Source organism: Monodelphis domestica, chromosome 4 (assembly GCF_027887165.1).
Source record: "Monodelphis domestica isolate mMonDom1 chromosome 4, mMonDom1.pri, whole genome shotgun sequence".
NCBI classification, from domain to species: Eukaryota; Metazoa; Chordata; class Mammalia; order Didelphimorphia; family Didelphidae; genus Monodelphis; species Monodelphis domestica.
In genome coordinates this window covers 357,901,975-357,926,164 of record NC_077230.1, presented here as the reverse complement: position 1 = coordinate 357,926,164, position 24,190 = coordinate 357,901,975, and the positions used below count along the sequence as shown (strand labels likewise).

The 24,190-nt window shown below is 38.1% G+C and overlaps 1 protein-coding gene across 1 annotated transcript in view; it reads right to left on the bottom strand.

Annotated features, from left to right (window-relative positions):
- Positions 1-24,190, bottom strand: part of DNHD1 (dynein heavy chain domain 1) — a 195,269-nt gene that overhangs the window by 77,621 nt on the left and 93,458 nt on the right. The window contains exons 14-21 of the mRNA XM_056795113.1: positions 21,357-21,514; positions 20,901-21,026; positions 20,438-20,714; positions 20,200-20,327; positions 19,758-19,956; positions 19,285-19,379; positions 17,374-17,605; positions 8,298-8,423 (exon numbers count right to left, since the gene is read on the bottom strand). Of these exons, the coding sequence (XP_056651091.1) occupies positions 8,298-8,423; positions 17,374-17,605; positions 19,285-19,379; positions 19,758-19,956; positions 20,200-20,327; positions 20,438-20,714; positions 20,901-21,026; positions 21,357-21,514 (1,341 nt within the window). The remainder of the gene's footprint in view (positions 1-8,297; positions 8,424-17,373; positions 17,606-19,284; positions 19,380-19,757; positions 19,957-20,199; positions 20,328-20,437; positions 20,715-20,900; positions 21,027-21,356; positions 21,515-24,190) is intronic.

Genomic DNA, 24,190 nt, shown 5'->3' with positions numbered 1-24,190 from the left:
AAATGAGGCCTTTATTATTACTGAAATTTATATTTTTCAGTTATGATTACTGTGTATTTCCTTCCTTCCTTTCCCCCATTTACCTTATTCTCTCTCTCTTTTCACCCTGTCCATCCCTCATTTTGCACTCCCTTCTATCAACCCTTATCTGCTTCCCCCTCCTGATTTCCTTTAGAGTAAGATTTCTATTATTCCCAAAGTAAAGATCAAACACCTCCCCCACCTCACCCAACTTCTCCACTGTAAAAACTCTTCTGCAACTCTTTTATGTGAGCTAATTCATCCCATTCTGCCTCTCCCTTCTCTCTTCAGTGAATTCCCTTTTTCTCATCCTTCAATTTTATTTTTTAGGACATTACCCTATGTAATAGAGGCTCCTCACTAGGACATTTAAGGTAAGAGAAGTGCTGGAGTGGTGACACTAAGAAATAGGTTAGAGGAGAAGCTGGGATTCTCACTCCTTCCCCCCATCCACTTCCTGGCTCTCTCTCAGTTGGTCCTAACATCTTTTCTCAGGTGGTAAGTTAACAGCAGCTTTCAAAAGACTAATTTCACACCATAGTACTTTCTAAAAGAAATTTTTTTAAAGAAGAAAAGTTAGGGAGTTGGGATAGGGAAGAGGCAATTTATGGTCTCCCTAATCTACTATGAAATTCAATATAAAGAAGTAAAGTTGATTTGTCTCTGAGGGGATATTGTTGATAGATTGAAAGGGATCTTCAGAGCTAATACTCCAATCCTTTTAATGTTAAGTCACTAGCCAGGAATCCAGAGCAGTTGCCTGCTAGCTCCTTCTCCACGTTTCAGGAGAGAAGTGATCAGTTTCAGATGCTGACTTTCGTAATTGTCTTCCTGACCAGATTCTTCTGTAGAGTCTTCCCTTCTCTCCTTGATTGATATAGTCCTTCAAGCTTCCATTCCTTGCATCTGCTTGCCAATCTCACTGATGTTGTAATCTCTTCCTTACAACTATTATATTAAACTCTCAACCATGCCCTCTATGTATGCTGTCCTAATAATGATAAAGTTCTTAGCAATTACAAGTATCATCTTCCCATGTTGATAGTTTAACCTTATTAGATCTCTTGTAATTTATCTTTTGTTTACCTTTTTATGTTTTTCTTAAGTCATATTTGAGAGTAAAATTTTCTACTTAGCTCTGTTATTTTATCAGAAAAGCTTGAAAGCCCTCTATTTCCTTGAATATCAGTTTTTTCTCTTGAAGGATTATACTCAGTTATGTTGAATAGGTGATTCTCAGTTATAATTCTAGCTCCTTTGACCTCCAGAAGAATATTATTTCCAGGTCCTCTAATCCACTAATGTAGAAGCTGCTAAATCTTATGTTGACTGTGGCTCCATAATATTTTAATTGATTGTTTTTGGCTGCTTGCTTTGATCTCAGAGCTCTGAAATTTGGCTAAAATATTCCCAAGAGTTTTCATTTTGGGATCTCTTTCTAGAGGTGATGGATGGATTCTTTCAATTTCTTTTTTCCCTGCTGGTTCTAGAATATCAGGGCACTTTTCATTGATAATTTCTTGAAAGATGATATCTAGTCTCTTTTTTTGATAGCTTTCAGATAGTTCGATAATTCTTAAATTACCTCTCATGAATCTATTTTCCAGGTCAATCATTTTTTCCAAAGAGGTATTTTGAATTTCTTCTATTTTCCCATTCTTTTTGTTTTATTGTTTTCTGAAGATAGGATTAACTCTCCCCTTGCTTTTTTTAAGCTAAACAAATCAAGAATTCAAAGCACCCCTACTTAGCACAAAGTAAGAGAATTCACAGTCACTTGTTAGAGTAAGCTCACACCTCAAGAGGCTACCATTACTCCCCTTGGGCAGTGCGAGGCAAATTGAAAGACTGTGATTGGTTCCCATAAAATGGAGAAGGGATAGGAAGTGATGTATAAAAAGGACTATAAAATGTCCTGAGCTTCCTGTCCAAGGGGATTTCTCCTCCTTTGGAGTTTGTCTTTGGACACTCTGGGTTGGTGAGTTGGACTGAAGGGGGAGACTCTTTCCCTGGATCTTGCATCGGCTTGCTGAGTGAGTAGCTGACCTTTTCCTGGTTTCTGGAGAGATTGGTTCCAGAGATGCCTTCCTTTCCTGGAGGAGGCTGCATTGGTGGAACCCTTGCTGAAGACACCACTGAGACTCCTGGCTTAAGACACTACCACAACTTCAAGTGGAGATCAAGATTATCAAGCCTTGTCCTGCCAGGGCTGAGCCACACACCAGAGCAGCACTTAGTATGGTAGGCTAGACAATTCTCTACCTTCTTCTTACATTTTTCCACTTTCACTCTTTCCACCTCTTTGAAAATAAAGCTGCTAAAAGTCATTTTGACTTAAGCTATAATATTTTTAAATTGGTGACCACAATATTACTTTAGAATTCTCATATTTAGTCAAAACCCTAAATTTTTAATTCTTATAGTTTCTTAATGTGCCATGGATTCATTAGTTTCCACTTACCCAATTCTAATTTTTAAAGCATGATTTTCTTGAATGAGTTTTTATATCTCATTTCCAATGGCCAATTCTACTTTTTTAAAGAGTTCTTTTCTTCCATGGTTTTTTGTGCCTCTTTTACAATTTGGTCTATTCTGTGGTGGTTTTTTCTACTCTGTTTTTTAAGATGTTATTTTCTTCAGTATTTTTTGGTGTGTCTCCTTTACCTAGCTGTCAGTTTTTTTTCATAATTTTCTTTTATCACTTTCATTTCTTTTCCCAATTTTTATTATAATTAATTTGATTTTTAAAATCATTTTTGATCAATCACAGGAATTCTTTTGGGGCCTAAGACTAATTCACATTTTTCTTTAAGGCTTTGGATATGGTACTTTTGATTTTGTTGTTTTCTTCTGAGTTTGTGTTTTGATTTTTCTTATCTCCATTATAACTTTGAAAAATATATTAGATATCTTAGAATTAATACTAAGTCTTTTTTCTAAGGCAGAGGAGCTGTAAGAGCTAGGCAACTGGGGTTAAGTGATCTGCCTGGGGTCAAATAGCTGGGAAATGTTTGAGACTAGATTTGAACCCAAGTCCTCCTGAAAAATTACCAAGAGAAGGGAAAAGGTCAATAATGAACTGCACTATCAGAGATATAGTATGAATCCTACCATGTAGCAGTATCCTCTCTATCACCTGCAGGAACTGATATTTCTAAAAGTAAGGAACAACAGAAAAAAAGGGAAGCAGGTGAATGATCCACAAGGCAATAGAAGAAACTCTTAAGTTTCTTGTAAACTTGTAAGTTTCTTATGAACTTAAAATTTTTAATATGAGGAACATAGAGAATAAAGAACTAAATAACTATAAGGTCATGAATCAAAAAACAGAAGTCTAAAACAATGGGAAAAGGAAGAGAAAGAAAGAAGAAAAATTAGAAAATGAAAAATTTAAAACTAACAAACAAAACAAATTGATGGAGAGAAAAAGGAAAGAATGCCAGAGACCATCATACCTAGACCAGTTGACAAGGTCATGATCCAAGGAAGGAAGGTCAGCAAAGCAGACCCCAGAATGAAGGCCCCCCCGCTGATCCCCCTCTGTGACTTCTCTCCCCAAATTTTCCCCACCAATGGACTTGTTATGATTATTATTCTCTCCCCAATACAGGAGAAATAATATGAGAGCAAATACTTATAGGATCAATAAACATATATCCTACTTTAAGCCCCCTAGGTTATTACCCCGAAAAGATTGCAGTTATAGAATTAAAACCCAAAGATTACTGCCCATGACCCTTCCTTTTTCAAGCACAAAACATGCTCCAAGGCCCTACAATAAACACCAGCAAAAAGCTTGAGTACTATAATGAATCTTCTCCTACAGTTACCACCCTCCAATGAATTTGTTGGAACAGAAGCCAAACAGCATTGCTAGGCACTTCAAAGTAACACAAGAAAAATGGAGTTTGTAAATTGAAGAAAACCCCAAAACTGGTCTGCCTTAAGCCCTCACACCTAGGTATGAATATGTTTTGTTGTTCATCTCCCAAGCAATTATGATGGATAGTGAAAGCTGACCAAAAGCACAATGATCCTCTCAGCAGGTCAAGGGGTACTAACCTATAAATGGCTTTATTCACATTAATCATATCTATCAGTGTGTAGTAGAAACCTAGTAAATGATCACAGAATGCTTTGTTGTAGTAATATCACAAGAGTGTTTAGGTGATTTGATAATATCCAATCAAATTGTAGAATGTCACATATGTAGAGAATTGATTGTGTGTATGTATCTGAAAACCTATGTAATAAACAAACCACGATACTATGGCAGAGCACTGTGTGTGATGCCTGCATACGTGGGTTGAATGCAGAGTGTTTCTCATCTCATTTAGACCATGACATCACATCTGGGAGAGGGACCTTGGATTCTCACAGGGGCTGCTGGACAGACCCCTGTAAAAGGGAAGAATTCTAAAACTAGATAAAAACAAGAAAAAGGGCAACTAATAATCAAAAATCCAAAATTAAGGAAAGGAGTAACAAATGGGAGGGTGATAGAGCTTTAAGTTGAGGGGAAGAGAGAAGGTAGGAATAAGGAGACTTATATTACCAAAGATATGTTTTATAAAACTAGTTAAAGTGGTAACAAAATTCACTTTGAAAAACAAAAGGTCTAGAATATCAAGGGGAATGATGAATAGAAATAGGGTTGAAGAGAAAGTCGTATTTCCAGACCTCAATCTATATTATAATGTAGTAAGAGTCATCAAAACTATCTAGCATTGCTTTAAAAAAAGGTGAATGAATGGGAATAGAATAGACAAGGCAGAATGAAAAACAATGTAACTCAATAACTCAGTATTTGGTCAATGAGAAAATATAAATTACTTAGGAAAGAACTCCCCATTTTATAAAAATTACCAGGAAAACTGGAAAGCAGCCTAATGGATGTCAGGGTTAGACTAATAACTTATACCATATTTTACAATAGTCTGTAAATGGATATGTTATACCTTAATATTAAAGGTAATACTATAAAAATCGACGTACATAATATGCTTCTCATAATTATGAGTACAAGATGCATTTCTAATCAAACCAAACCAAACCTCTAAGCTAAAATTTAGGATTTTTCCTATAGGAAAATGTGTTTTATTTTCCCTCAAATAGAAAGCTTTTTCTTTTTCTTGCTTTCCCTCCCAAATTTAATCTCAGGCTAAGATTTTCTAGCTGCCCTCCATACAAAGACTAGTTAATTAGGGCATATCTGTATCTACACCAAGTTTTTTCTCTAGAACACCCCACCCACTAGGCCTTGTGAGACTCTAGCTAGCACACACTAGGGTAGCACCACAGATAGGAAGTAGAATTGCAGGAAATTTAATAGTTAAATTTTAAAAATAAATAGGTGACTAAGTATGTGCTGAAAAGCATGGCCCACACTCTGAAAGAACAGTTTCCCGTCTATCTCGAATATCTCCTGTTCCCAGAGAACATTACTGAGTTCAAACAGCTATCAAAACTGGAGAAAAGGACTCTTAGATTCATTGCTCACACAAAAAATGAGTACCTTCCATCAACACTGATGTATCCTATCACATGCAATTTTTAAAAAAAATTATACTCCTCCTATGATTGGATCAAAGATAATACCATTATAAAAGTCTATAGACAAGTTAGAGACTGTTTTGGCTGACACATCATCATGGACGATGAATTTTTGATTTTTAAAATTTTATTATTGTTTTTCTTTTTATTTGTAATAGGATATTTGATTTTATTAGCCCTAATACCTATGCATATCCAAAAGCTTTAGACTATAGAAACTTGCCATTGATTATAAAATATTATGGGACTTTAATTAATAATTGTGTCTGATTTCTGTGTCTGAAGAAGGGATCACAAAAAAGCCACTGTACAGTACCAGGAAGCACAAGGTCAAAGAGACCACCAAACCCTATGGGACTGAGGAGAATTTGTGCCAAGACTTATTTTAAGGTTTGATGAAGCAGCCTTTTGATGTCAGACACTGGACTGCCCCCGTGTCAGATTTCCTACAAGTACAAAATTCCTACAAAATTTATTTTGGCTGCCATTTTGGCTCCCCTATCCCTGAGAGTGAAGGAAAACTCAAACCAGGAAATCACATATTTCCCTTTTTCCTCAAAATCTAGTCCCTTTTTTCTTTTATAGTAATTACAATAAAAACATTTAAAAACACCAGTGGGCTAGAAGGTTGAGCTTCTATCCTTCTATCCTTCTATCCAAGGACTAGGGAAAAATCACTTCTGAGTGACTTCCATTGTGCCATAAACAGACTGCAACATAAGAATACAATTGACTCCAGCTGCTTATTAGAAATAATAGTAAATCTAGTGAATGTGAAATCCCAGGACTTGCTTTATTGCAATATTCAGTTTGGAACCAAACCTGCAATATCTTCAAGGTATACTTATATTTATAAATATATTATGTCATATTATATATATATATGTATATATATATGTATATTACTAGATATGTTATGAGACCATGGTCTCATAAATCTTCCTTGGACCAGAGTTTAGGTTATACTGTCATCAGAATTATACTATCAATAACCTATTGTTGTTGATTTAATTTCTCTTTAGCATATTGTATCATGACATATTACCTATATTTTTTATGAACTCGTTAAAATTTCTTCCAAAATCTAGAGTTCATTTCAGAATGACTGAAATTTCCTCTCTATCACAAATACAATTCATTGCCTGATTCTGAAGAGTGACAAATTGGTGAAGTAAAAATAACCGGAACTTCCTTAGGAAGAGACCATGTAAGTCTACCTTCTGGAAAAAGAAACTGGCAAGTCAAAAATGTATCCGATGATTATTATCAGAAAAGTGAAAGAGATATCCAGTGTCCAAGTAGTTTATTTCCCCCAACACTGAACCTACCTCTGGCCAACTTTGTGGCTTACCTTAGAAACTCTTAGTCATTCATACAGACATGCCTATTTTAGCTTTGGTAAGAGATTCCTCACCAAAATATCATCTGTTGTCATCTATACATTCTCATTAATGTTTCTTCTCTTTGCTGTGTGGATTTCCTTACCCGTAAACAGTTTTATGTCATGAAATTCTACCCCTATCCTATTCTGTTCTTAATCTTATCATTCTAAACAAAGGTGCATTTTCCATTGTTGTTCTAGTCATAATAAGCATCCCACCAACTTTCAGTGTCAACTATGAGACCACATTTACTATCAAGGTATTGATCTTATGTCAAGAGCTCTAACTCATCTTCATTACTAATGTTTTTCTCATATTCATATAGATAGCTGAGTCCATGGATACTGTTTCTGCTTTTATTCCCCCTCATTACTTTCTGTGAATTACTAAGTACTTTTGCTTCTGTTTTGCTTCTCATGCCACTTAAGTGGCATAGTGGATAGAGTACCGGGTCTAGCATCAGGAACACCCAAGCTCAAATCTAATCTTTTGATACTTAAGAGCTGTGGGGCAAAGGGCAAGTCATTTAACCTCTGTCTGTCTCAGTTTCCTCAACTGTAAATTGGGAATACTAATAGCATCTACCTTCTGGAGTTGTTATGAGGATCAGATGAGATAATATTTTTAAAGTGTTTAGCAGAATCTTTGGCACACAGTAAGCTATATATGCTAAATATATGTATATAAACATACACATATAAGCTAGTTATTATGTCATAGCTGTTGCTCTTTTGGTATCTGCTTTATCAGTATTTTCCTCCCATCTCCCTCCCCTTTTTAAAGTTTAACGCCTTTTTGACTAGTTCGCCAGTTAATAACAGAAAATAACACTTGTACCTCTATCTTGATTACCCCTCTCTGGATATAGTATTTGGGGGAGGGGGTTGTTATTCAGTCATTTCGGTTATGTACAATTCTCTGTGACCCTATCTTAAGTTTTCCTGGCAAAGATATTGGGATGATTGGCCATTTCTTTCTCCAGTTCAATTTACAGATGAGGAACTGAGGCAAACAGGGTTAAGTGACTTGCCCAGAGTTATATAGCTGATAAGTGTCTGAAGCCAGATTCGAACTCATGAAGATGAATCTTCCTGATTTTTAGGCCCAATTCTCTCTATCTATGCTGCCCCTAGATACAATAAAGGTTCTCTTTAATGGCTGGTGGAGTTAAAAACAAGCGGGTGTGTCAGTCCCTGACATCTATAACATGGGAGCTGTAACCAGAGACTCTCATTTCCTTAGATTCATAGATTCTCTTCCTTTCCTGAAGGGTTCTTACTCTCTCAGATTATTCCCATACCCCTTATAAAACACACACACACACCCTCCCTTAGTACTCACGTAGGCCCTGAAAGATGGTCACCCATTCCTTAGCTTTTTCCTGAATATCTCCAGCATAAGGGGAGTTCAAGATTTTGAGCAGCATTTGCAGATTTTCTTTAATTCCATCCTGTAGGCTATCGTTATCTGGAAATAAAAAATAACATGCAGAATAGTTTGGGCAAGGTACAACTAGTTAGGGCCCCATTCTTCTTCCAGTCACCCCTTACCCAAACATGTCCCCTCTAGGTCCATGGGAGATACTTGGCTACTGGGAGGTAGGGATAAAGACTGGGTTTAGGAAGGGAACCCAGCTCTCAAGTGGACAGAAAATTCACCCTAAAGCAGGAGTACATCAATTACACCATCTGTGCCTAGGGTCTTAATGAAGTAGGTGGGAGGAAGAGAGAACCCAGAACTTTTAGGGGTTTAAATTCCATAAAATCTATTGTGGGTTACTTTTAGAGTTTTAAAAAAAGTTACATTCCCTAAGTTTCTTTGCTCTTTTTTTGAAATTTCAGTGATGTGTGTGGAAAAAATACCTGAAAGTGTTATATGATTAAAAATCTCTTGGATATTGTATATTAATTTATAATTTTTTACTAGTATAAGTTGGAGATAGAGAAAGACCACCAGCCCAAGCTACTGCAAGAGGCCACTTGTCAAGGTTACCCAGCCAGACAAGGCGAAGGAAGCCAAACTAAACATGAGGAGGAATAACCTGTGCAAGAGAATGAAAACAGGAGAGGGAATGGCATTGTGAAGAATAGCAAGATCAATTTGCCTGAATTATAGATTATGTGCATGAAGGGGGGTAAATCTATTATGAATCTGAAAAGAGAGGCTTGACTAGATTGTGAATGGCTTTAAACATTGGCTATGAATGTTGACATTCTATCCTAGAGGCAAAAGGGAGCCATTGGAGATTATTGAGTAAAGAAGTGACATGGTTTGATTCTTGTTTCACAAATGTTACGTGAGGTAGATGGTTGAGTTTGCCATGATCTAAAGGGGCACAGACCCCCTGAAAATACCCCCACAAAATCACTTGTAGGTTCCTCTACCCAGAGCAGGGGTACACAGAAGAACCCCTGGAATCTTACAGTAACTCCAAGGTAGACCATGGGAGTAGGTGGAGAGCCTAGCACAGAGCATCCCAGAGCTCACATGTTCCCAGTGTGGAGAAAGGAGATGGCTGTGCACATTAACAAAAGTCAGCTCTGAGAAGCCTTTGACAAGAGCTCATCCTAGGGGCAACCTCAGAGCTCATCGAGCTGAAAAAAGGGCAGTTCCAGAACCTGAGGCAAGAAGGCAGCCCTGGGAAGAACCTAGCACATGGTTAACCCTTTCCCAGCAGCAGGGGAGGGCAACAGTGAAATCTAAGGTAGAAGGTGGCCAGAGAGTCCTGTGGCAAGAGTTGGGCCTTTGGTAACCCAGTCCTGAGGTAATTTCCAAGTCCAATAGTGTGGGAGAAGGGCTTAACAGAAGAAGGGACAACCCCAGGACAAGCTTTATGCAGAGGCCAGCCCGGGAGTAGTCTTGGAATACTTGAAGAAGTGGTCTAGTTTTGGCCACCACTCATGGCTAGACAGGGCTTGCATACAACATTCCAGAGTACAGGAGTGGCGCTTGATCCAAGCACAGGTCCATGAACTTAGGCACTGGAATTTATTGTTCCTGACTGGTTATAGAAATGTATATAACACTTTGGTATTCATTCTCAGTTGCCTGCCCTTGAGCCCATCTTATATATAGCTTTAAAAAATTAGTTGACAAAGATGAGATCTATGTAGTTAGGTTTCTTTAAATCTCCCTTTTCTTCTCATTAACATAAATTCTATCTGTGTCATCAGAATTTCATTGTTAAGAGAGCATCCTATCCTTCTGAACTAATTTCCCTTACAGAATCTTATGTCATAAGATCCAACCTAGCTTTTCTCTAAACTATCCCATAGTGTAGGGTACACGTCAGACGATGATTACTGTTTCTCTTCTTGTCTGTCAAGAACTTTAAGATCCCCTGGTCATTTTATTCCAAGGTGACTCCTATTTAAGCAATAAATTCCTACTAGTTATTTTATAATTTTCTTATTTATATTCCCCTAGTTTCTTTGCTCTTTTTTCAAATTTTAATGATGTATATTGGCTGAGAAAAAAATAGTTGGAAATAGAGGAAAGTACTTGGACAGAATCAGATCTAGAATAGCAGTTTCCTTATTACTTTGTGAAGGATAAAATTATCAGCAAGGTAAATCAACAATTTCTTGGCAAATTTACTTTTAGCAGAAAAAATTACAGCAAGAAAAAAGTCTCCTATCACTACCATATTCTACTTCTATGTCATTGAGTTGTACTTCTGAGACTTATCATCTATTTCTTTTACTTTCTTCAGGCCAGGTGGTCTGAATTCTTCCAGAATATCACATCTGTAACCCTTTCCTTTGCTTCTCAGACAAATCCTTTTCACCATTATTCTGTGGTCTAGTTCATGGCCTTCTACATGGTTTATTATGCTGACAAATAATATCATTTCACCATGCCTGTTATTTACTCTATTCCTTTTGAATGAAGTATAAACTTCCATTGCAATATTCCAGGGATGACTAAATATCCCAATAAGTTTCAATACTACCTAAGACCTTCTTGATCACATTTTACCTTGTGTTAAGATCTTAAATTCACTTTTATTACCCATACTCTGCACATTCCTACACATATCCCTAGTACAGACATCTAAAACAATGATAATTATTGCTGCTCCTCTTCCTGGAGATTCTTGCTTTCAACCGGACACTTCTATTGCTATTTTTCCTTGGTATCATACTTGCTACTCTCCACGTTATATGGTTTGGAGGCTTCATAATCCCTGGAGATGTTTTCTAGATCTTTCTGGCAATAGTGTAATCAAGGGAGTATTAGATCTGTAATCTTAAGGTCCAGGTCTGAATCCTAACCCTGGTATTCTCAAGATGACCTTGGGAAAGCTACCTACTCTCTGAGCCTCAATTCCCTCTTCTTTAAAATGAGGGCTTTGATGATAGATCATTTCTATGGTCTGAACTGACTCTAAATAGTCTATTAAATGACCTCCAAGGTAATTTCCAACTCTAAGTTTTATGATCCATTCATGAATCAGCAGAAGAGAATATCTAACATTAGGTGTCAAGTCTCAGGAGACTAACTCTTCCACATATACTCTAAGAAAACTCTAAGAAAACAGGATACCTCTCCAATTGGTCACATTGTTTTTATGACTGCTTCTATGTCCTTTTCCCAAAAGGAATTCACTCATTGCCATAATTTCTCTCTTCTTCTTCTGTCCAGCATCAAACGGTCCTTTTTCCTAGAAGCCCTTATGTCTCTTCTTCATGATTCCATAGCGTACAGCAGCTGCTTTTGCCCCCAACAATCAATTTTGAGCTGTTCTGGGAAGAACCTTTAACGTATTACATAGCTTCAATGATTCACTGGTATTTCTTTTCTTTCTTCACTCTATATTGAGTGAAACTTCACTAGAATTTCTAATCTGATTTTTTTAAGCCCTTACCTTCCATCTTGGAATGGATACTAAGTCCTTTCCAAGACAGAACAGTGGTAAGGACTAGCCAATAAGGGGTAAGTGACTTGCCCAGGGTCACACAGCTAGGAAGTACATAAGACCACATTTGAACCCAGAACCTCCTCTCTCCAGGCCTGGCTTTCTATCCACTGAGCTTATGAATTGATTTCTAATCTATTAAGTCACAAAATTTGGGGGGTATAATGGGAACTCTGTCAATTTGAAAACATTGAAAAAGTCACCCATCATAAATTAACTGAAGTCACATGATGATCTTCCAAGTAAGCCTTTAAATGAATTCTCTTTGAAATTTATAAAACTTCTTCCCATATAAAGATTTTAAATAAACATTGTAAAAAATGAGAGAAACAAATTTCCCTCTTTACTAAAAGTATTCACAGGGGGCAGCTGGGTAGCTCAGTGGATTGAGAACCAGGCCTAGAGATGGGAGGTCCTAGGTTCAAATCTGGCCTCAGCCACTTCCCAGCTGTGTGACCCTGGGCAAGTCACTTGACCCCCATTGCCTAGCCCTTACCACTCTTCTGCCTTGGAGCCAATACACAGTATTGACTCCAAGACAGAAGGTAAGGGTTTAAAAAAAAAAGTATTCACAAAACTTTTATAACAACTTATCTATATGAATCAGGATTCTCAGTCTTTTTCTCAAAGCCAAAGCAAGAAACAAACTAAAGGTAGAACATGATATATAGTCCTCTCTTTCAAAAATATGGCAAGAATAAAACTGCTAGTTGATAAACTGAATAAAAAATTTAATTTGACTGTGCTCTGATAAATATTTAACAAGTTTATTATAATATAAATATTACATAACCCATAAGGATATTGTTATAAAAATAAATTTATCTATTATTATCTTTTACATTTAAACATACATAACAAATCCTAGAATTTATTTTCTTTCCTATGGGGTAAGAGAAAGTGTATTGAATATTAACGGGGTGGGTAGCTGGATGGATAGTCAGGCCTGGAGATGGGAGGTCCTAGGTTCAAATCTGGCCTTATATACATCATAGCTGGGTGACCCTAGGTAAGTCACTTAACCCCATTTACCTAGTCCTTACTGCTCTTCTGCCTTAGAACAGACAAATTATTAATTCTAACATAGTAGGTAAAGGTTTAAAAAAATAAAGTTAAGGAGCATGGGGACCCAAAAAGTTTGGGAACCCCTGTCCTATGGAGAACCAATCCCTCTTCTTTTTAGATTCTGTAGTGAACATCTTCCAAAGTAATCACAAACACCCTTTTTGAGTATACTCCTCCCTATTTTATGCTTTGCTTTTTATTATTAATATTTAGAGGGGCACTGAACAAAGTTGTATCTCTTGTTACATCTTAGAAGAAATGTTTATGATCTTGACATGTGCATAAGATATACCTAATTAGAGGACTTCAAAGAAGCATTTTGTCAAAACAAATAAAAAATATATTTTTTATAGCTAACAGACAATAAGCACAATGGAAGCTTTTCATCTCTATGCTAAAACTTTCACAAATCATACTCTTATCATTTAGTTACAAACTTGGTTGAAAGGTAAGGAATTCCTACCCATATTTTAAAGTCCAACTCAAATGTTGCCTCCTGAAATAGAATACTTAAAATATCCCATCTCAGAAAAAGAAACTGAATAAGTCATCAAAGAACTCCCTGAGAAAACATCCCAGGGCCAGATGAATTCACAAGTGAATCTTATCAAACATTTAAAGAACAATTAATACCAGAGTTCTATATAAACTATTTTGGAAAATAGGGAAAGGAGTCCTACACCAAATTCCTTTTATGACACAAATATGGTGCTACCTATGCCAGGAAAAGCAAAAACAGAAAGAAAATTACAGACCAATTTCCTCAATGAATATTGATGCAAAAGTCTTAAGTAAAATACTCGCAAAAAGACTACAACAATATATCTGTATTCATTCATTATAATCAGATGGGATTTATACCAGGAATGCGAGGCTGGTATAATATTAGGAAAACCATCAACATAACTGACAATATCAATAACAATGAATAAAATCACATAATTATCTCAATAGATGCAGAAAAAAGCCTTCAACAAAATAAAGTACCTATTCCTATTAAAACTGCTAGAAAGTATAGGAATAAATGGGCCTTTCCTTAAAATAAGTAGAATCCATCTAAAACCATGAAGTATTATCTACAATGAGGATGTTAGAAGCCTTCCCAATAAAATTTGGGGTAAAACAAGGATGCCCATTAGTACCACTATTATTTAACATTGTGTTAGAAATGCTAGCTTTAGAAAGAAAAGAAGGAAAAGAAATTAAAAGAGTTAAAGTAGGTAACGAAAAAACTATTACTCTTTGTGGATGATATGATAAGCATATACTTAGAGAACCCTAGAAAATCAACTAAAAGCTAGCTTATTATTTCTTTTTTTAGACCCTTACATTCCATCTTGGAATCAATACTGTATATTGGTTCCAAGGCAGAAGAGTGGTAAGGCTAGGCAATGGGGGTTAAGTGACTTGCCCAGGGTCACACAGCTGGGAAGTGTCTGAGGCCATATTTGAACCCAGGACCTCCTATCTCTAGGCCTGGCTCTCAATCCACTGAGCTACCCAGCTGCCCCTAAAAGCTAGTCTAAACAACTAATAACTTTAGCAAAGTTGCAGGATAAAAAATAAACTCATACAAATCATTAGCATTTCTATGTATTTCTAGTAAAGTTCACCAGCAAAAGACAGAAACATTCCATTTAACATAACTCTAGACAATATAAATACTTCTATGTTAGAACTGATACTAAATATCTATTCTGAGGCAGAAGAGTAGTAAGGGCTAGGCAATCAAAATGAAGACAAACACAGGAATTATATGAACCTGATTACAGAACATTTTTCACACAAATGCAAGTCAGATCTAAACAATTAGAAAAACATTAATTGCTCATGGGTAAATTGAACCAACATAGTAAAAATGACAATTCTATCTAAATTCATTACTTATACATCTGGAGAACAAAGGATCAAGGGAATTCATGAAAAAAAATTGTGCAGTGGCCTAGTAGTACCAGATCTCAAACTATATCATAACATAGTAATCATTAAAACAATCTGGTTCTGGCTAAGAAATAGAATGGTGGATTAATGGATTATGTTAAGGGTAAATGATTTTAGCAATCTAGTGTTTGATAAAACTAAAGATCCCAGATTTTGGGTTAAGAACTCACTATTTAGCAAAAACTGTTGGGAAAATTGGAAAATAGTATGGCAGAAACCAGGGATAGATCAGTGTCTCATATCCTAGGTCAAAATGGGTATATGATCTAGACTTGTGATGGCAGATCTATGGCATTTATGCCAGACATGACACACTAAGACCTCTCTCCAGCCATGCATGCCAAGGACCCAGTGCTCCTGTCCCTGCAACACAGAGTTTGCCAGAGTTCCTAACTAGAAAGCCAGAGGGAGCTGGGATGCTCCCCTCTCCCTCTCCCCAAGCCTGACTATATCACCCACCCCCCTGCCCAGCAGTGCTTCCTCCCTCCCCTGGGTGGACTAAGGAGGGGAAAACGTGGTGCACCCGGCACTCAGTGGGGAGAAGGGCACAGAATGTGGTCTCTGGGGGGGGGGGCATGGTCTAGAGGGCAGGGTGGGGGCAGGGCCTAGCACTCCATCTCTAAAAGGTTTGCCATCACTGATCCAGACAAAGGTTGATACCATATAGTTTACCTGTCAGATCTATGGAAAAAAAGGGAAGAATTTATGGCCAAACAAGAGATAGAGAACATTCCAAGATGTCAAACAAATAATTTGACTATATTACATTAAAAAGGTTTTGTCCAAACAAAACAAAATAACCAAAAAAACTAAATTTTATAACAAATTTCTCTCATAAATATCTCATTTCTCAAATATATAGAGAACTGAGTAAAATTTCTATGAATACAAGCCATTCCCCAATTGAAAAATGGAGAAAAAGGATATGAATGAGCAGTTTTCAGATGAAGGAATCAAGGCTATTAATAATCATATAAAAATATCCTAACTCACTCTTGATTAGAGATATGCAAATCCAACGCTATCTCCTACTTTAAGCAGTCTCTGTTTACCTCTCCATCTAACTCAAACTTCACAGAGATTGTACTTCTTTTACTCTTCTCATGGATGATTTTATATTATGGCTATTTGTATATGTGCCTTACTTGCCTACTAAACTAAACTCTGCATCATGAAAGCAGAGATGGCATCTAATTCCCCTAGAACTTAGTATAGTTACCTGTACTTAGTAGATATTTAATGCTTCTTTGAATCAATGAGGCAAATTTGGTGTTATTTATATCACTAAATCTTGGTACCTAGGAAAACTTATAGAACCTATGGATTGGATAGAACCAATGATTGGAATATGGCTCTAGATAGTTTGTGTATTTTTTAATAAGAACAGGATAGGCAAAAAATTGGGGCAGAAGGGATAAGAAAACATTATATATTAAAAAGACTTATTCACATGAGGTAATCCCAAAACCCAAGAGGCAATGAACTGTGGAATGTATTTATGTGAATACCAAATGGAAACAAATAGAAACAATATCGTTAGTGGAATGTACTAGAGAATGCCAACACAGAAAAGAAGAAAGAAGTGAGGAGTAAGAAAAAGATTTCACAAACCTGAAAAAGAGGCATGATAATAGTGGTGATAGTTGACTTCAATTGTCTAGATGTCTGCTGTAGTTCTTTGTGCCAGAAGCAGAAGAACTAATACATAAGCTAATGCCTAATAATGTTATCCTTGATGACAATTTTTTCCTTCTAGGTTTGGAGGAACCAATGAAGGCATCTCTAATTTTGGGCCTTATTCTGACTACAAAGGAAGAGCTTTTTGTTGAAGTAGAAATGTGACAGGAGAATGGAAATTACCATTTCATCCTAGAATTCATGTTCTAGAAGGAGTGGAAAGCTGGGTGTGGTCTGAAAAGCAGGCTACATTTTGGGGCAAAAGATTTCAAGGAATTCAGAAAAAAAGAGAGGATCCTATAACCTAAAATTCTACAGGAAAAGTCAGCCCAGAAGATATGAATTCAGAAAAACAAAGACTTAAAAATTGGGAGAGAAGAAAAGGTAGAGTAATCCAAAAAAAAAAAAGGCTGATGTTACCACACAAGGAAATAATTGGCCAACATATTTTAAAAAGACATTTCTAAAAGGTAAGAATTAGTGCAGAAAATGGAGAATAAATACAAAAGTGTGGTATAGGCCTGTAAGAGAACTTCCTAGTATCCTGGAGAAAAGACCCATGTATTGCCACAATAGGAATGATAGGCAAAAATGATTATTTTTTTCTTAGTCCTGGAAAGCAAAACTAGAAATAACAGATATATTATCTATATGTTCCATATTTTAGTATTAGGAAGAATTTTCTAACACTCAAGACTGTCTATCCATGGAATGGGCTGCTTTATAAGGTAGCAAGGTCCCTGTTAAAGGCTATGGAAAAATGGAGACTACATCCTAGTTAAGACAACTTCAGGTTTAGGTCATGCTAAGAATTACCAGACAGGATATAGGTACCACTGTCTTTGGCCACCAACTCCGTTTGCTGTTTTTGGCATTGGCATTGGCTTTGGCTGCGGGCCTTGGATCGTCGCTTGCGCTCTAAGACAGGGGGCTCGTAGGGCACACAAAGCATAAAGTTGAGAAGGCGGAGCTGTCGGTCCTCCCAAGTCTGCTGTAGCTGCTGCAGAGTCTCTTGATACTGGCAGCGCTCATTCTCACTCATCCAGATCTGGAATCATAGGATCTCAGTGTTGAAAAAGGTCTTGAAGCCATCAAGCCCAATATCCTTCCCAATGAAGGACTCCTCTCTATAATATTCTTGAAAGATGTTATTCAAGGCATTGCTTGGATACTTACTGTAACAGGGAGCTCATTATTTTATCAAGCAGCCTATTTTAATGATTGACAACTTTGATTATTTGGGAAATTCTTCCTAAAAAAGTTGAAATTTAAATAACTATCATTACCACCTGTTGCTTCTAGGTCAGCCCTCCTGGAGAAGCAGAGCAAGTTAATCCTGTGTTCCATATTATAACTCTTCAAAAATTTGAAAAGAGCTAGTACACCCTCTTTAAACAGTCTTTTCAAAAGAACTTCACATATGTTTCTCAACCTTCCTTGTTCCTATCACCCAGAAGTACTTCAATTTGCAAATGTGTTTTCTAAAAGTTTACACCAAAAAATGAACACAATATTTCAAATGTGGTCTGATTAGAACAAAATTACAAAGCTTTATTCCCATAAGACACTATGCTTCTACGAATAGAGTCCAAGATCACATTAGACTTTTCAGTAAGTTGTATCTATGTAGATGCAAACCTCTATATGTATATTTATCTCTTTTTCCAATCTCTCTTGAGCTTTTATCTTATATCTCCAACTAGATGTCCCAGAGAAACATGAAACTCCATGCATTCAAAATAGATATCATTACCTTACATATATATATAAAAAACTACCTTCACTCTTTATATGATTTATTTTTTGAACCTACACATATAACTTTGTTTGTCCTTGCTAAAATTTACCTAGAAGTTTTTAGTTTAGTATTCCAGTGGTGGAAAGTCCACCAGACAATCTTGAGCAAATCATCTGTCTGAAAATTAGTCTTCTGCTTTGTGAAATGTAGATAATAATCCTTGCCCTGACAATATGGGCAATTGTGAGGGGGGAAAGTGAGATTATGAATGGGAAAGGCTTTTGTAAATATTAAGGTACAATTCAAAGCTATCATTTTTATCATCTTTATTATCTGTCATCCAAATGATATTTTAGCTATTTATTTCAGCTTTATGTCATCTGCAAAATTTATAAGTAAACCTTTGTCTGAATCTAAAGCACTGATAATATGAAATGGGAGTAGGAACAGATCCCTGGTGTGCTCTACTGAAGGTTTCATTCTTGTTTGACACTGGACCATTGATCAACATTCTTTGAATGCAATTGTTTAAAAGCAGCTATCAATTCATTTAACTACCTGGCTATATTGTCTTCAACCTCTTATTCTACTATGTTAACCCACAAGGAAAACCAGAAGACTTTGTTATTTTTTTCTAACGAATAATATCAAATGACAATTTATAAATGATTTGCTGAAATTAAGAAATATTGGTACTATGGCATTCCTCTGATCTACCAAACTAATAACCTTATCAGAAAAGGACATGAAGTTAGAGGTTAGCGCAGAGTGACATATTCTTAATTAGCCCTCTTTGGTTAGCTTCTAATACACTGCTTTCTTACCTACTCACATCTTCAAAGGGGGACCCAGGTAGCCTACCTCCCATTCATACTCGCAGAACTTGCTATGGACTTAATATTGATGATTTGGGGGCTTTAAAAGCTAACTTTGACTTTGCCTAAGCAATGTCAACTTGCATCATCATCTAATCCTAGCCTCAGTCCTACCTGATGGATTCGGTCTCGGTGTTCTAGCAGGGGGTAGGAAAGCAGCTGGCCCAAGGTTAGGAATTCAATGTGTTCAGGACAATTTATACCCATGGCTATAGAAAGGAAGGAGAAGAACAGGTCAGAGTCTCCCCTCCTCTCCCCCTCCCCCCACTAACTGCCATGGTCCTAGCTTGCTCGGCTTTTTCCTATAGAGAGGAAACACTTGAGGAAGGCAGATCTTTGAGGGAAGCTCCATCTATGAGGCAGAGGGGATGTAGATAGAGATATATAAACTTGGAAAAGGAAGGGAAATACTTTAATATATAACAGGGAAAGGAAGAGTACCTTGTCCAATGGACTATGAGAGATGGAAGTAAAGTCAGGATTACAATGGCACCAGAGAAAAAGGACTCTAGTCCTAGAAATGAAGGAAAGCCGAGCAAGCTGACCAGGCTATCTCTGTTCCTCCACCCCCTGACCCTGTCTCCTACCTCGAAAAATGGCATGCCAGCCACTGACTTTCATATGGGGGCTGTTTAGCATAGACAGCACTGGTAAATAGCTCCGAAATCCCTCCAGCTTGTGCATACAGGCTTGTATCACAGGATTAGGCTGACTGAATAACCTGCTTAGTTTGGCTGCCTCTGTCAACCAGTGATCTGTTTTATCCCATGCAAAAGAGGTGCTGAACTAAGGAAGGATGATATGACCTGTCAAGAGGCCCCACTAGACCTTTACTACTACTAATACACAAATCAATCAGCCTATATATGACATAAAAGCAGAAATGGGAGTTGGGCCAGATCAGGGCTGGGGTAGGGCAAAAATAAGAATTATACTATGAGGAGACAGAATTGGCTGAGGGCAGGGATGGAGACTGAATCAGGGCAGAGGTGGAAGATGGATCATTTCTAGAATGAAAACTACCCATACCTTAGAAAAAGCCAGACACTTCCATTCACTAATTTGTTCACTGGACACACTAAAGAGACGCCAGATACGTTGTTGCAGTAAAATAGGTTCGGTTCCTTTTTGAGGTGTTGGTATTGGCTTCCGGTCCTCTGAAGTGAAAGAAAGTACTTCTGGGTCCCTGACTCTCTCTGGGAGTCAGGGTAAAGGGGGGGAGAGAGAGAAGATAGGGGGATTAAAGTAGAAGAAATGGGGTCCGTACCACTTAGGATGACATAGGCATGGTGCAGCTCAGCGAGGCGGGCAGAAATGGAGAGATATGTACGCTCCATGCGGATAAGCTGGCGCTCAATACTGCGTTGCTCCTGGGTGGGGTCCATGAAGACTCCTGTGACAGCCTGTATGCTCAGGTTTTCCATCTCTTGCAGGGCAGCTGCTATCATTTCCTGAAGCTGGGGCACGAAGGTGCTCTTCTTGCTGAGTAGGAACTCAGAGGCCTGGAGTTTCTCAAAGGTGAAGGTCTCCCACATATCTATGAGCTACAGACCCAGAGCAGGAAGAAATGAGGCACGGAGACCCCTGAGGGGAGTGAAGGGGAGGGAATGGGAGAGGAGGGGGAAGATGGACAGATGAAAGAGAACACAGAGCGCCAGAGGAACCATATTGTAGCCCATGTTTCTCTAAAGAATGGAAAGGACAAGTTCTGGAATGAGCATGCTTCTCACCGCAATCTCCAGTCTCTCATCCTCAAGGGTTAATTTGCCAAAGTTGGTTCGGACAAGGTCATTGAGACCACGTACGTAGTCTATTCGTTCCTCCAGGTCTGCACTCTTTTCATTGGCCTCCGCCAGCTGAAGACACATCAGCATTAAGACCTATGCCCTCTCCCACCAGCTCCAACACCCCACCCTCCCTCCTCTGTTCCTCTTCTTTAATGGGGACTCTCCACTCCACCTGCTTCCCTAACTGCTCCTGAGTAGTACCTTCCATTTCTAGACCCTAATACACCGAATAATTTCATAATAGGATAAGGAGCAAGATCTATATCTCCACCATCAAACAAGGAAATTGCCTGATCCAAAGATACCACTTTCAGAGCAAGGTTCTATGAAGCCAATAACAGAGCTTTTACCATAGCTTGGAAAGTCCTTGGGTTATGAATCATATTCCCATGTACTCACCTTTTGGGAATACTTGGCGATGGTCCGGATGTTAGCACTGATGTTTTGGAGAACTTGGACATACTCTGAGAGAATTTTCATGAGTTCTTGATTTTGAGTGTACCTCTCATTGTTCACCTGAGCCAAGATGTCCATCTTGACATCAGCCAAGTGTGACACTGGAAAAAAAAGCAGGCTGGAGGGAGACAGGTCTCAGAGAGATGAGTTGATGGTGGAATGGAAAGAAGACGTTGAGGAAAAGTAGAGGAGAGAATACGAGGAAAGGTGGGGAAAGGAGCAGATAAAAGACTGAGGGGGAACAACACAGCCTGGACTTTGGTGGTGAACCTGCTATGAATAGCCTGGGTTTAGCAGATGAGCGGAAGTATCTAGAAGCAAATGATCCCTGATTAAGCCAGAAACATAGAGCTGGATTTTGCATGTTGGCTCCACCCAGTGGCTGCCAACTTGAATAGTATTAATACCTAAGTACTACTCACACTAAAAGAGAACATTTTTCTGGTCTTTGGACAATCCCTAGGTTACAACTGTGTGACTGTGAGGAAGCAGGATAGAATTAAACAGGGAACACCATATTCCTCAAGTTATATGCAGATAAAGGAGAGTGAAGCCCCCAAGTTTTAGTAGGGACCCTATCCTATTGAGTCCCAGAATCTAAGGGAAGTTGTAAAGAATTCCAAGGATCAAGTTTTGGGTCTCAGGTTTCATTGACTCACTATTTGACAAAAACTGTTGGGAAAATTGGAAAACAGTATGGCAGAAACCAGGGATAGATCAGTATTTCATATCCTAGGTCAAAATGGGTATATGATCTAGACTTGTGATGGCAGATCTATGGCATGTATGCCAGACATGACACACCAAGACCTCTCTCCGGCCATGCATGCCAAGGACCCAGTGCTCCTGTCCCTGCAACACAGAGTTTGCCAGAGTTCCTAACTAGAAAGCCAGAGGGAGCTGGGATGCTTCCCTTTCCCTCTCTCTAAGCCTGACTATATCACCCACCCCCCTGCCCAGCAGTGCTTCCTCCCTCCCCTGGGTGGACTAAGGGGGGGAAAACAGGGTGCACCCGGCACTCAGTGGGGGGAAGGGCACAGAATGTGGTCTCTGGGGGGGGCATGGTCTAGAGGGTAGGGTGGGGGCAGGGCCTAGCACTCCATCTCTAAAAGGTTTGCCATCACTGATCCAGACAAAGGTTGATACCATATAGTTTACCTGTCAGATCTATGGAAAAAAAGGGAAGAATTTATGGCCAAACAAGAGATAGAGAACATTCCAAGATGTCAAACAAATAATTTTGACTATATTAAATTAAAAAGGTTTTGTCCAAACAAGATTTGCAAAGTGCGTTCCTCAAAACAACCCCAGGAGACAGAGAGTATGGAACTCTATGTTGCTATGGTCATAGAGATTAAAGATGATTTCATAAAATCCATAAGCCATAGCCTCTGGGACATTTTCTAAAGTTCTCTAGGAAAGATAGTAGAAGAGGAAGAAACCAGCTCACGTTGAATTCAGAGTCTGTTCTTCATCTTGGCACCATGTGGATTTTCCAAAGTTAAACACTCAGCTACTTCTCTGGATTTATACCTCTCCCCTTTTCAACTGCATTCTGAAAGGTTTTGCTTCTGCTGTTTCAACTAATGATATATATGATGCTGGACCAAGAGACACCGAACAACTGTTGCTATATTGATCAGACAGGGAAACAGGGAACCTACACCACAGGGTAGCACTATGTACGAGTCTGGAAAAGGCTGTTTATCACCCAGTGGGAGAGGAATTTCACTGGAATAGAGAGGCCTACCCCACTAGCAACCCTAAGTTTGATTCTTATTTGGAAAAGAAGAGAGCTGATAGACTAAGTGCTCTAGGTATGCTCTGTATCTTCTCATTAGCTCTTCTGACATCCTGTGTGTTTGGCATTTTCAACATGGCAAGATAAAGACTATCTTACACCCAACAGCACATTGTACATATTGATAAAAAAATGATTCTCAAATCTAGACATCAGACCCTCTTTTTTTTTCTCTTAACCTTTATCTTGTACCATTTATTGATATATACTAGAGAACTCTGCCTGGAGTTCTATAAACTTGACATGTCCAAAATTGAACTCATTATTTTCCCCCTAAAACTGACTCTTCTTCCTAACTTCCTTATTGCTGATGAAGATAATGCCATCTCACAAATCACACTAGTTCACAGTCTTATAAGTCTCTCCTGATTCTTTGCTCTCCCTCACTTCTCATATCCAATCAGTTGCCAAGGCTTGGTAACTCTTTTTCTACAACATCTCTTGCAGTCATGGCCCTCTTCATTTACACAGTTACTACCATAGTTCAGTCCCTCCTCACCATTCCTAACCTGAAATACTGCAATAATCTTTTATCTCTTTGAATTCAACCTCTCCCCTCTCCAATTCATCCTCTACATAGCTGCCAAACTGATATGCCTAAAGCATAAATCTAGATTTCCCCCCCATTGAATAACTTCAATAGTTCCCTGAGGCCTCCAGGATAAAATAGAAATTTTTCTGTGAAATTTAAAATCTTCACAATTTGACCCCAGTCTATCTTTCTAAGTGGATTTTACTTTGCTCCTATTCATCTATTAGACTTTGTAGCCCAAACTGTTTTCCATGCAGGACTACCTACCTCCCTCTTCCAAAAAAAGTACTTGGTATTCTTTCATAATACAGTTTTGCTATAGAGATGCTCTAGAGACACTCCCCAGAGATCATTATTTAGTTTTATTTTGGTACTGGGACTTATGGGAAGGTCTCCATGAAGATTTCTAAAAAAAAGATGCTGGAAGGTAGTTGAATTGAGAGT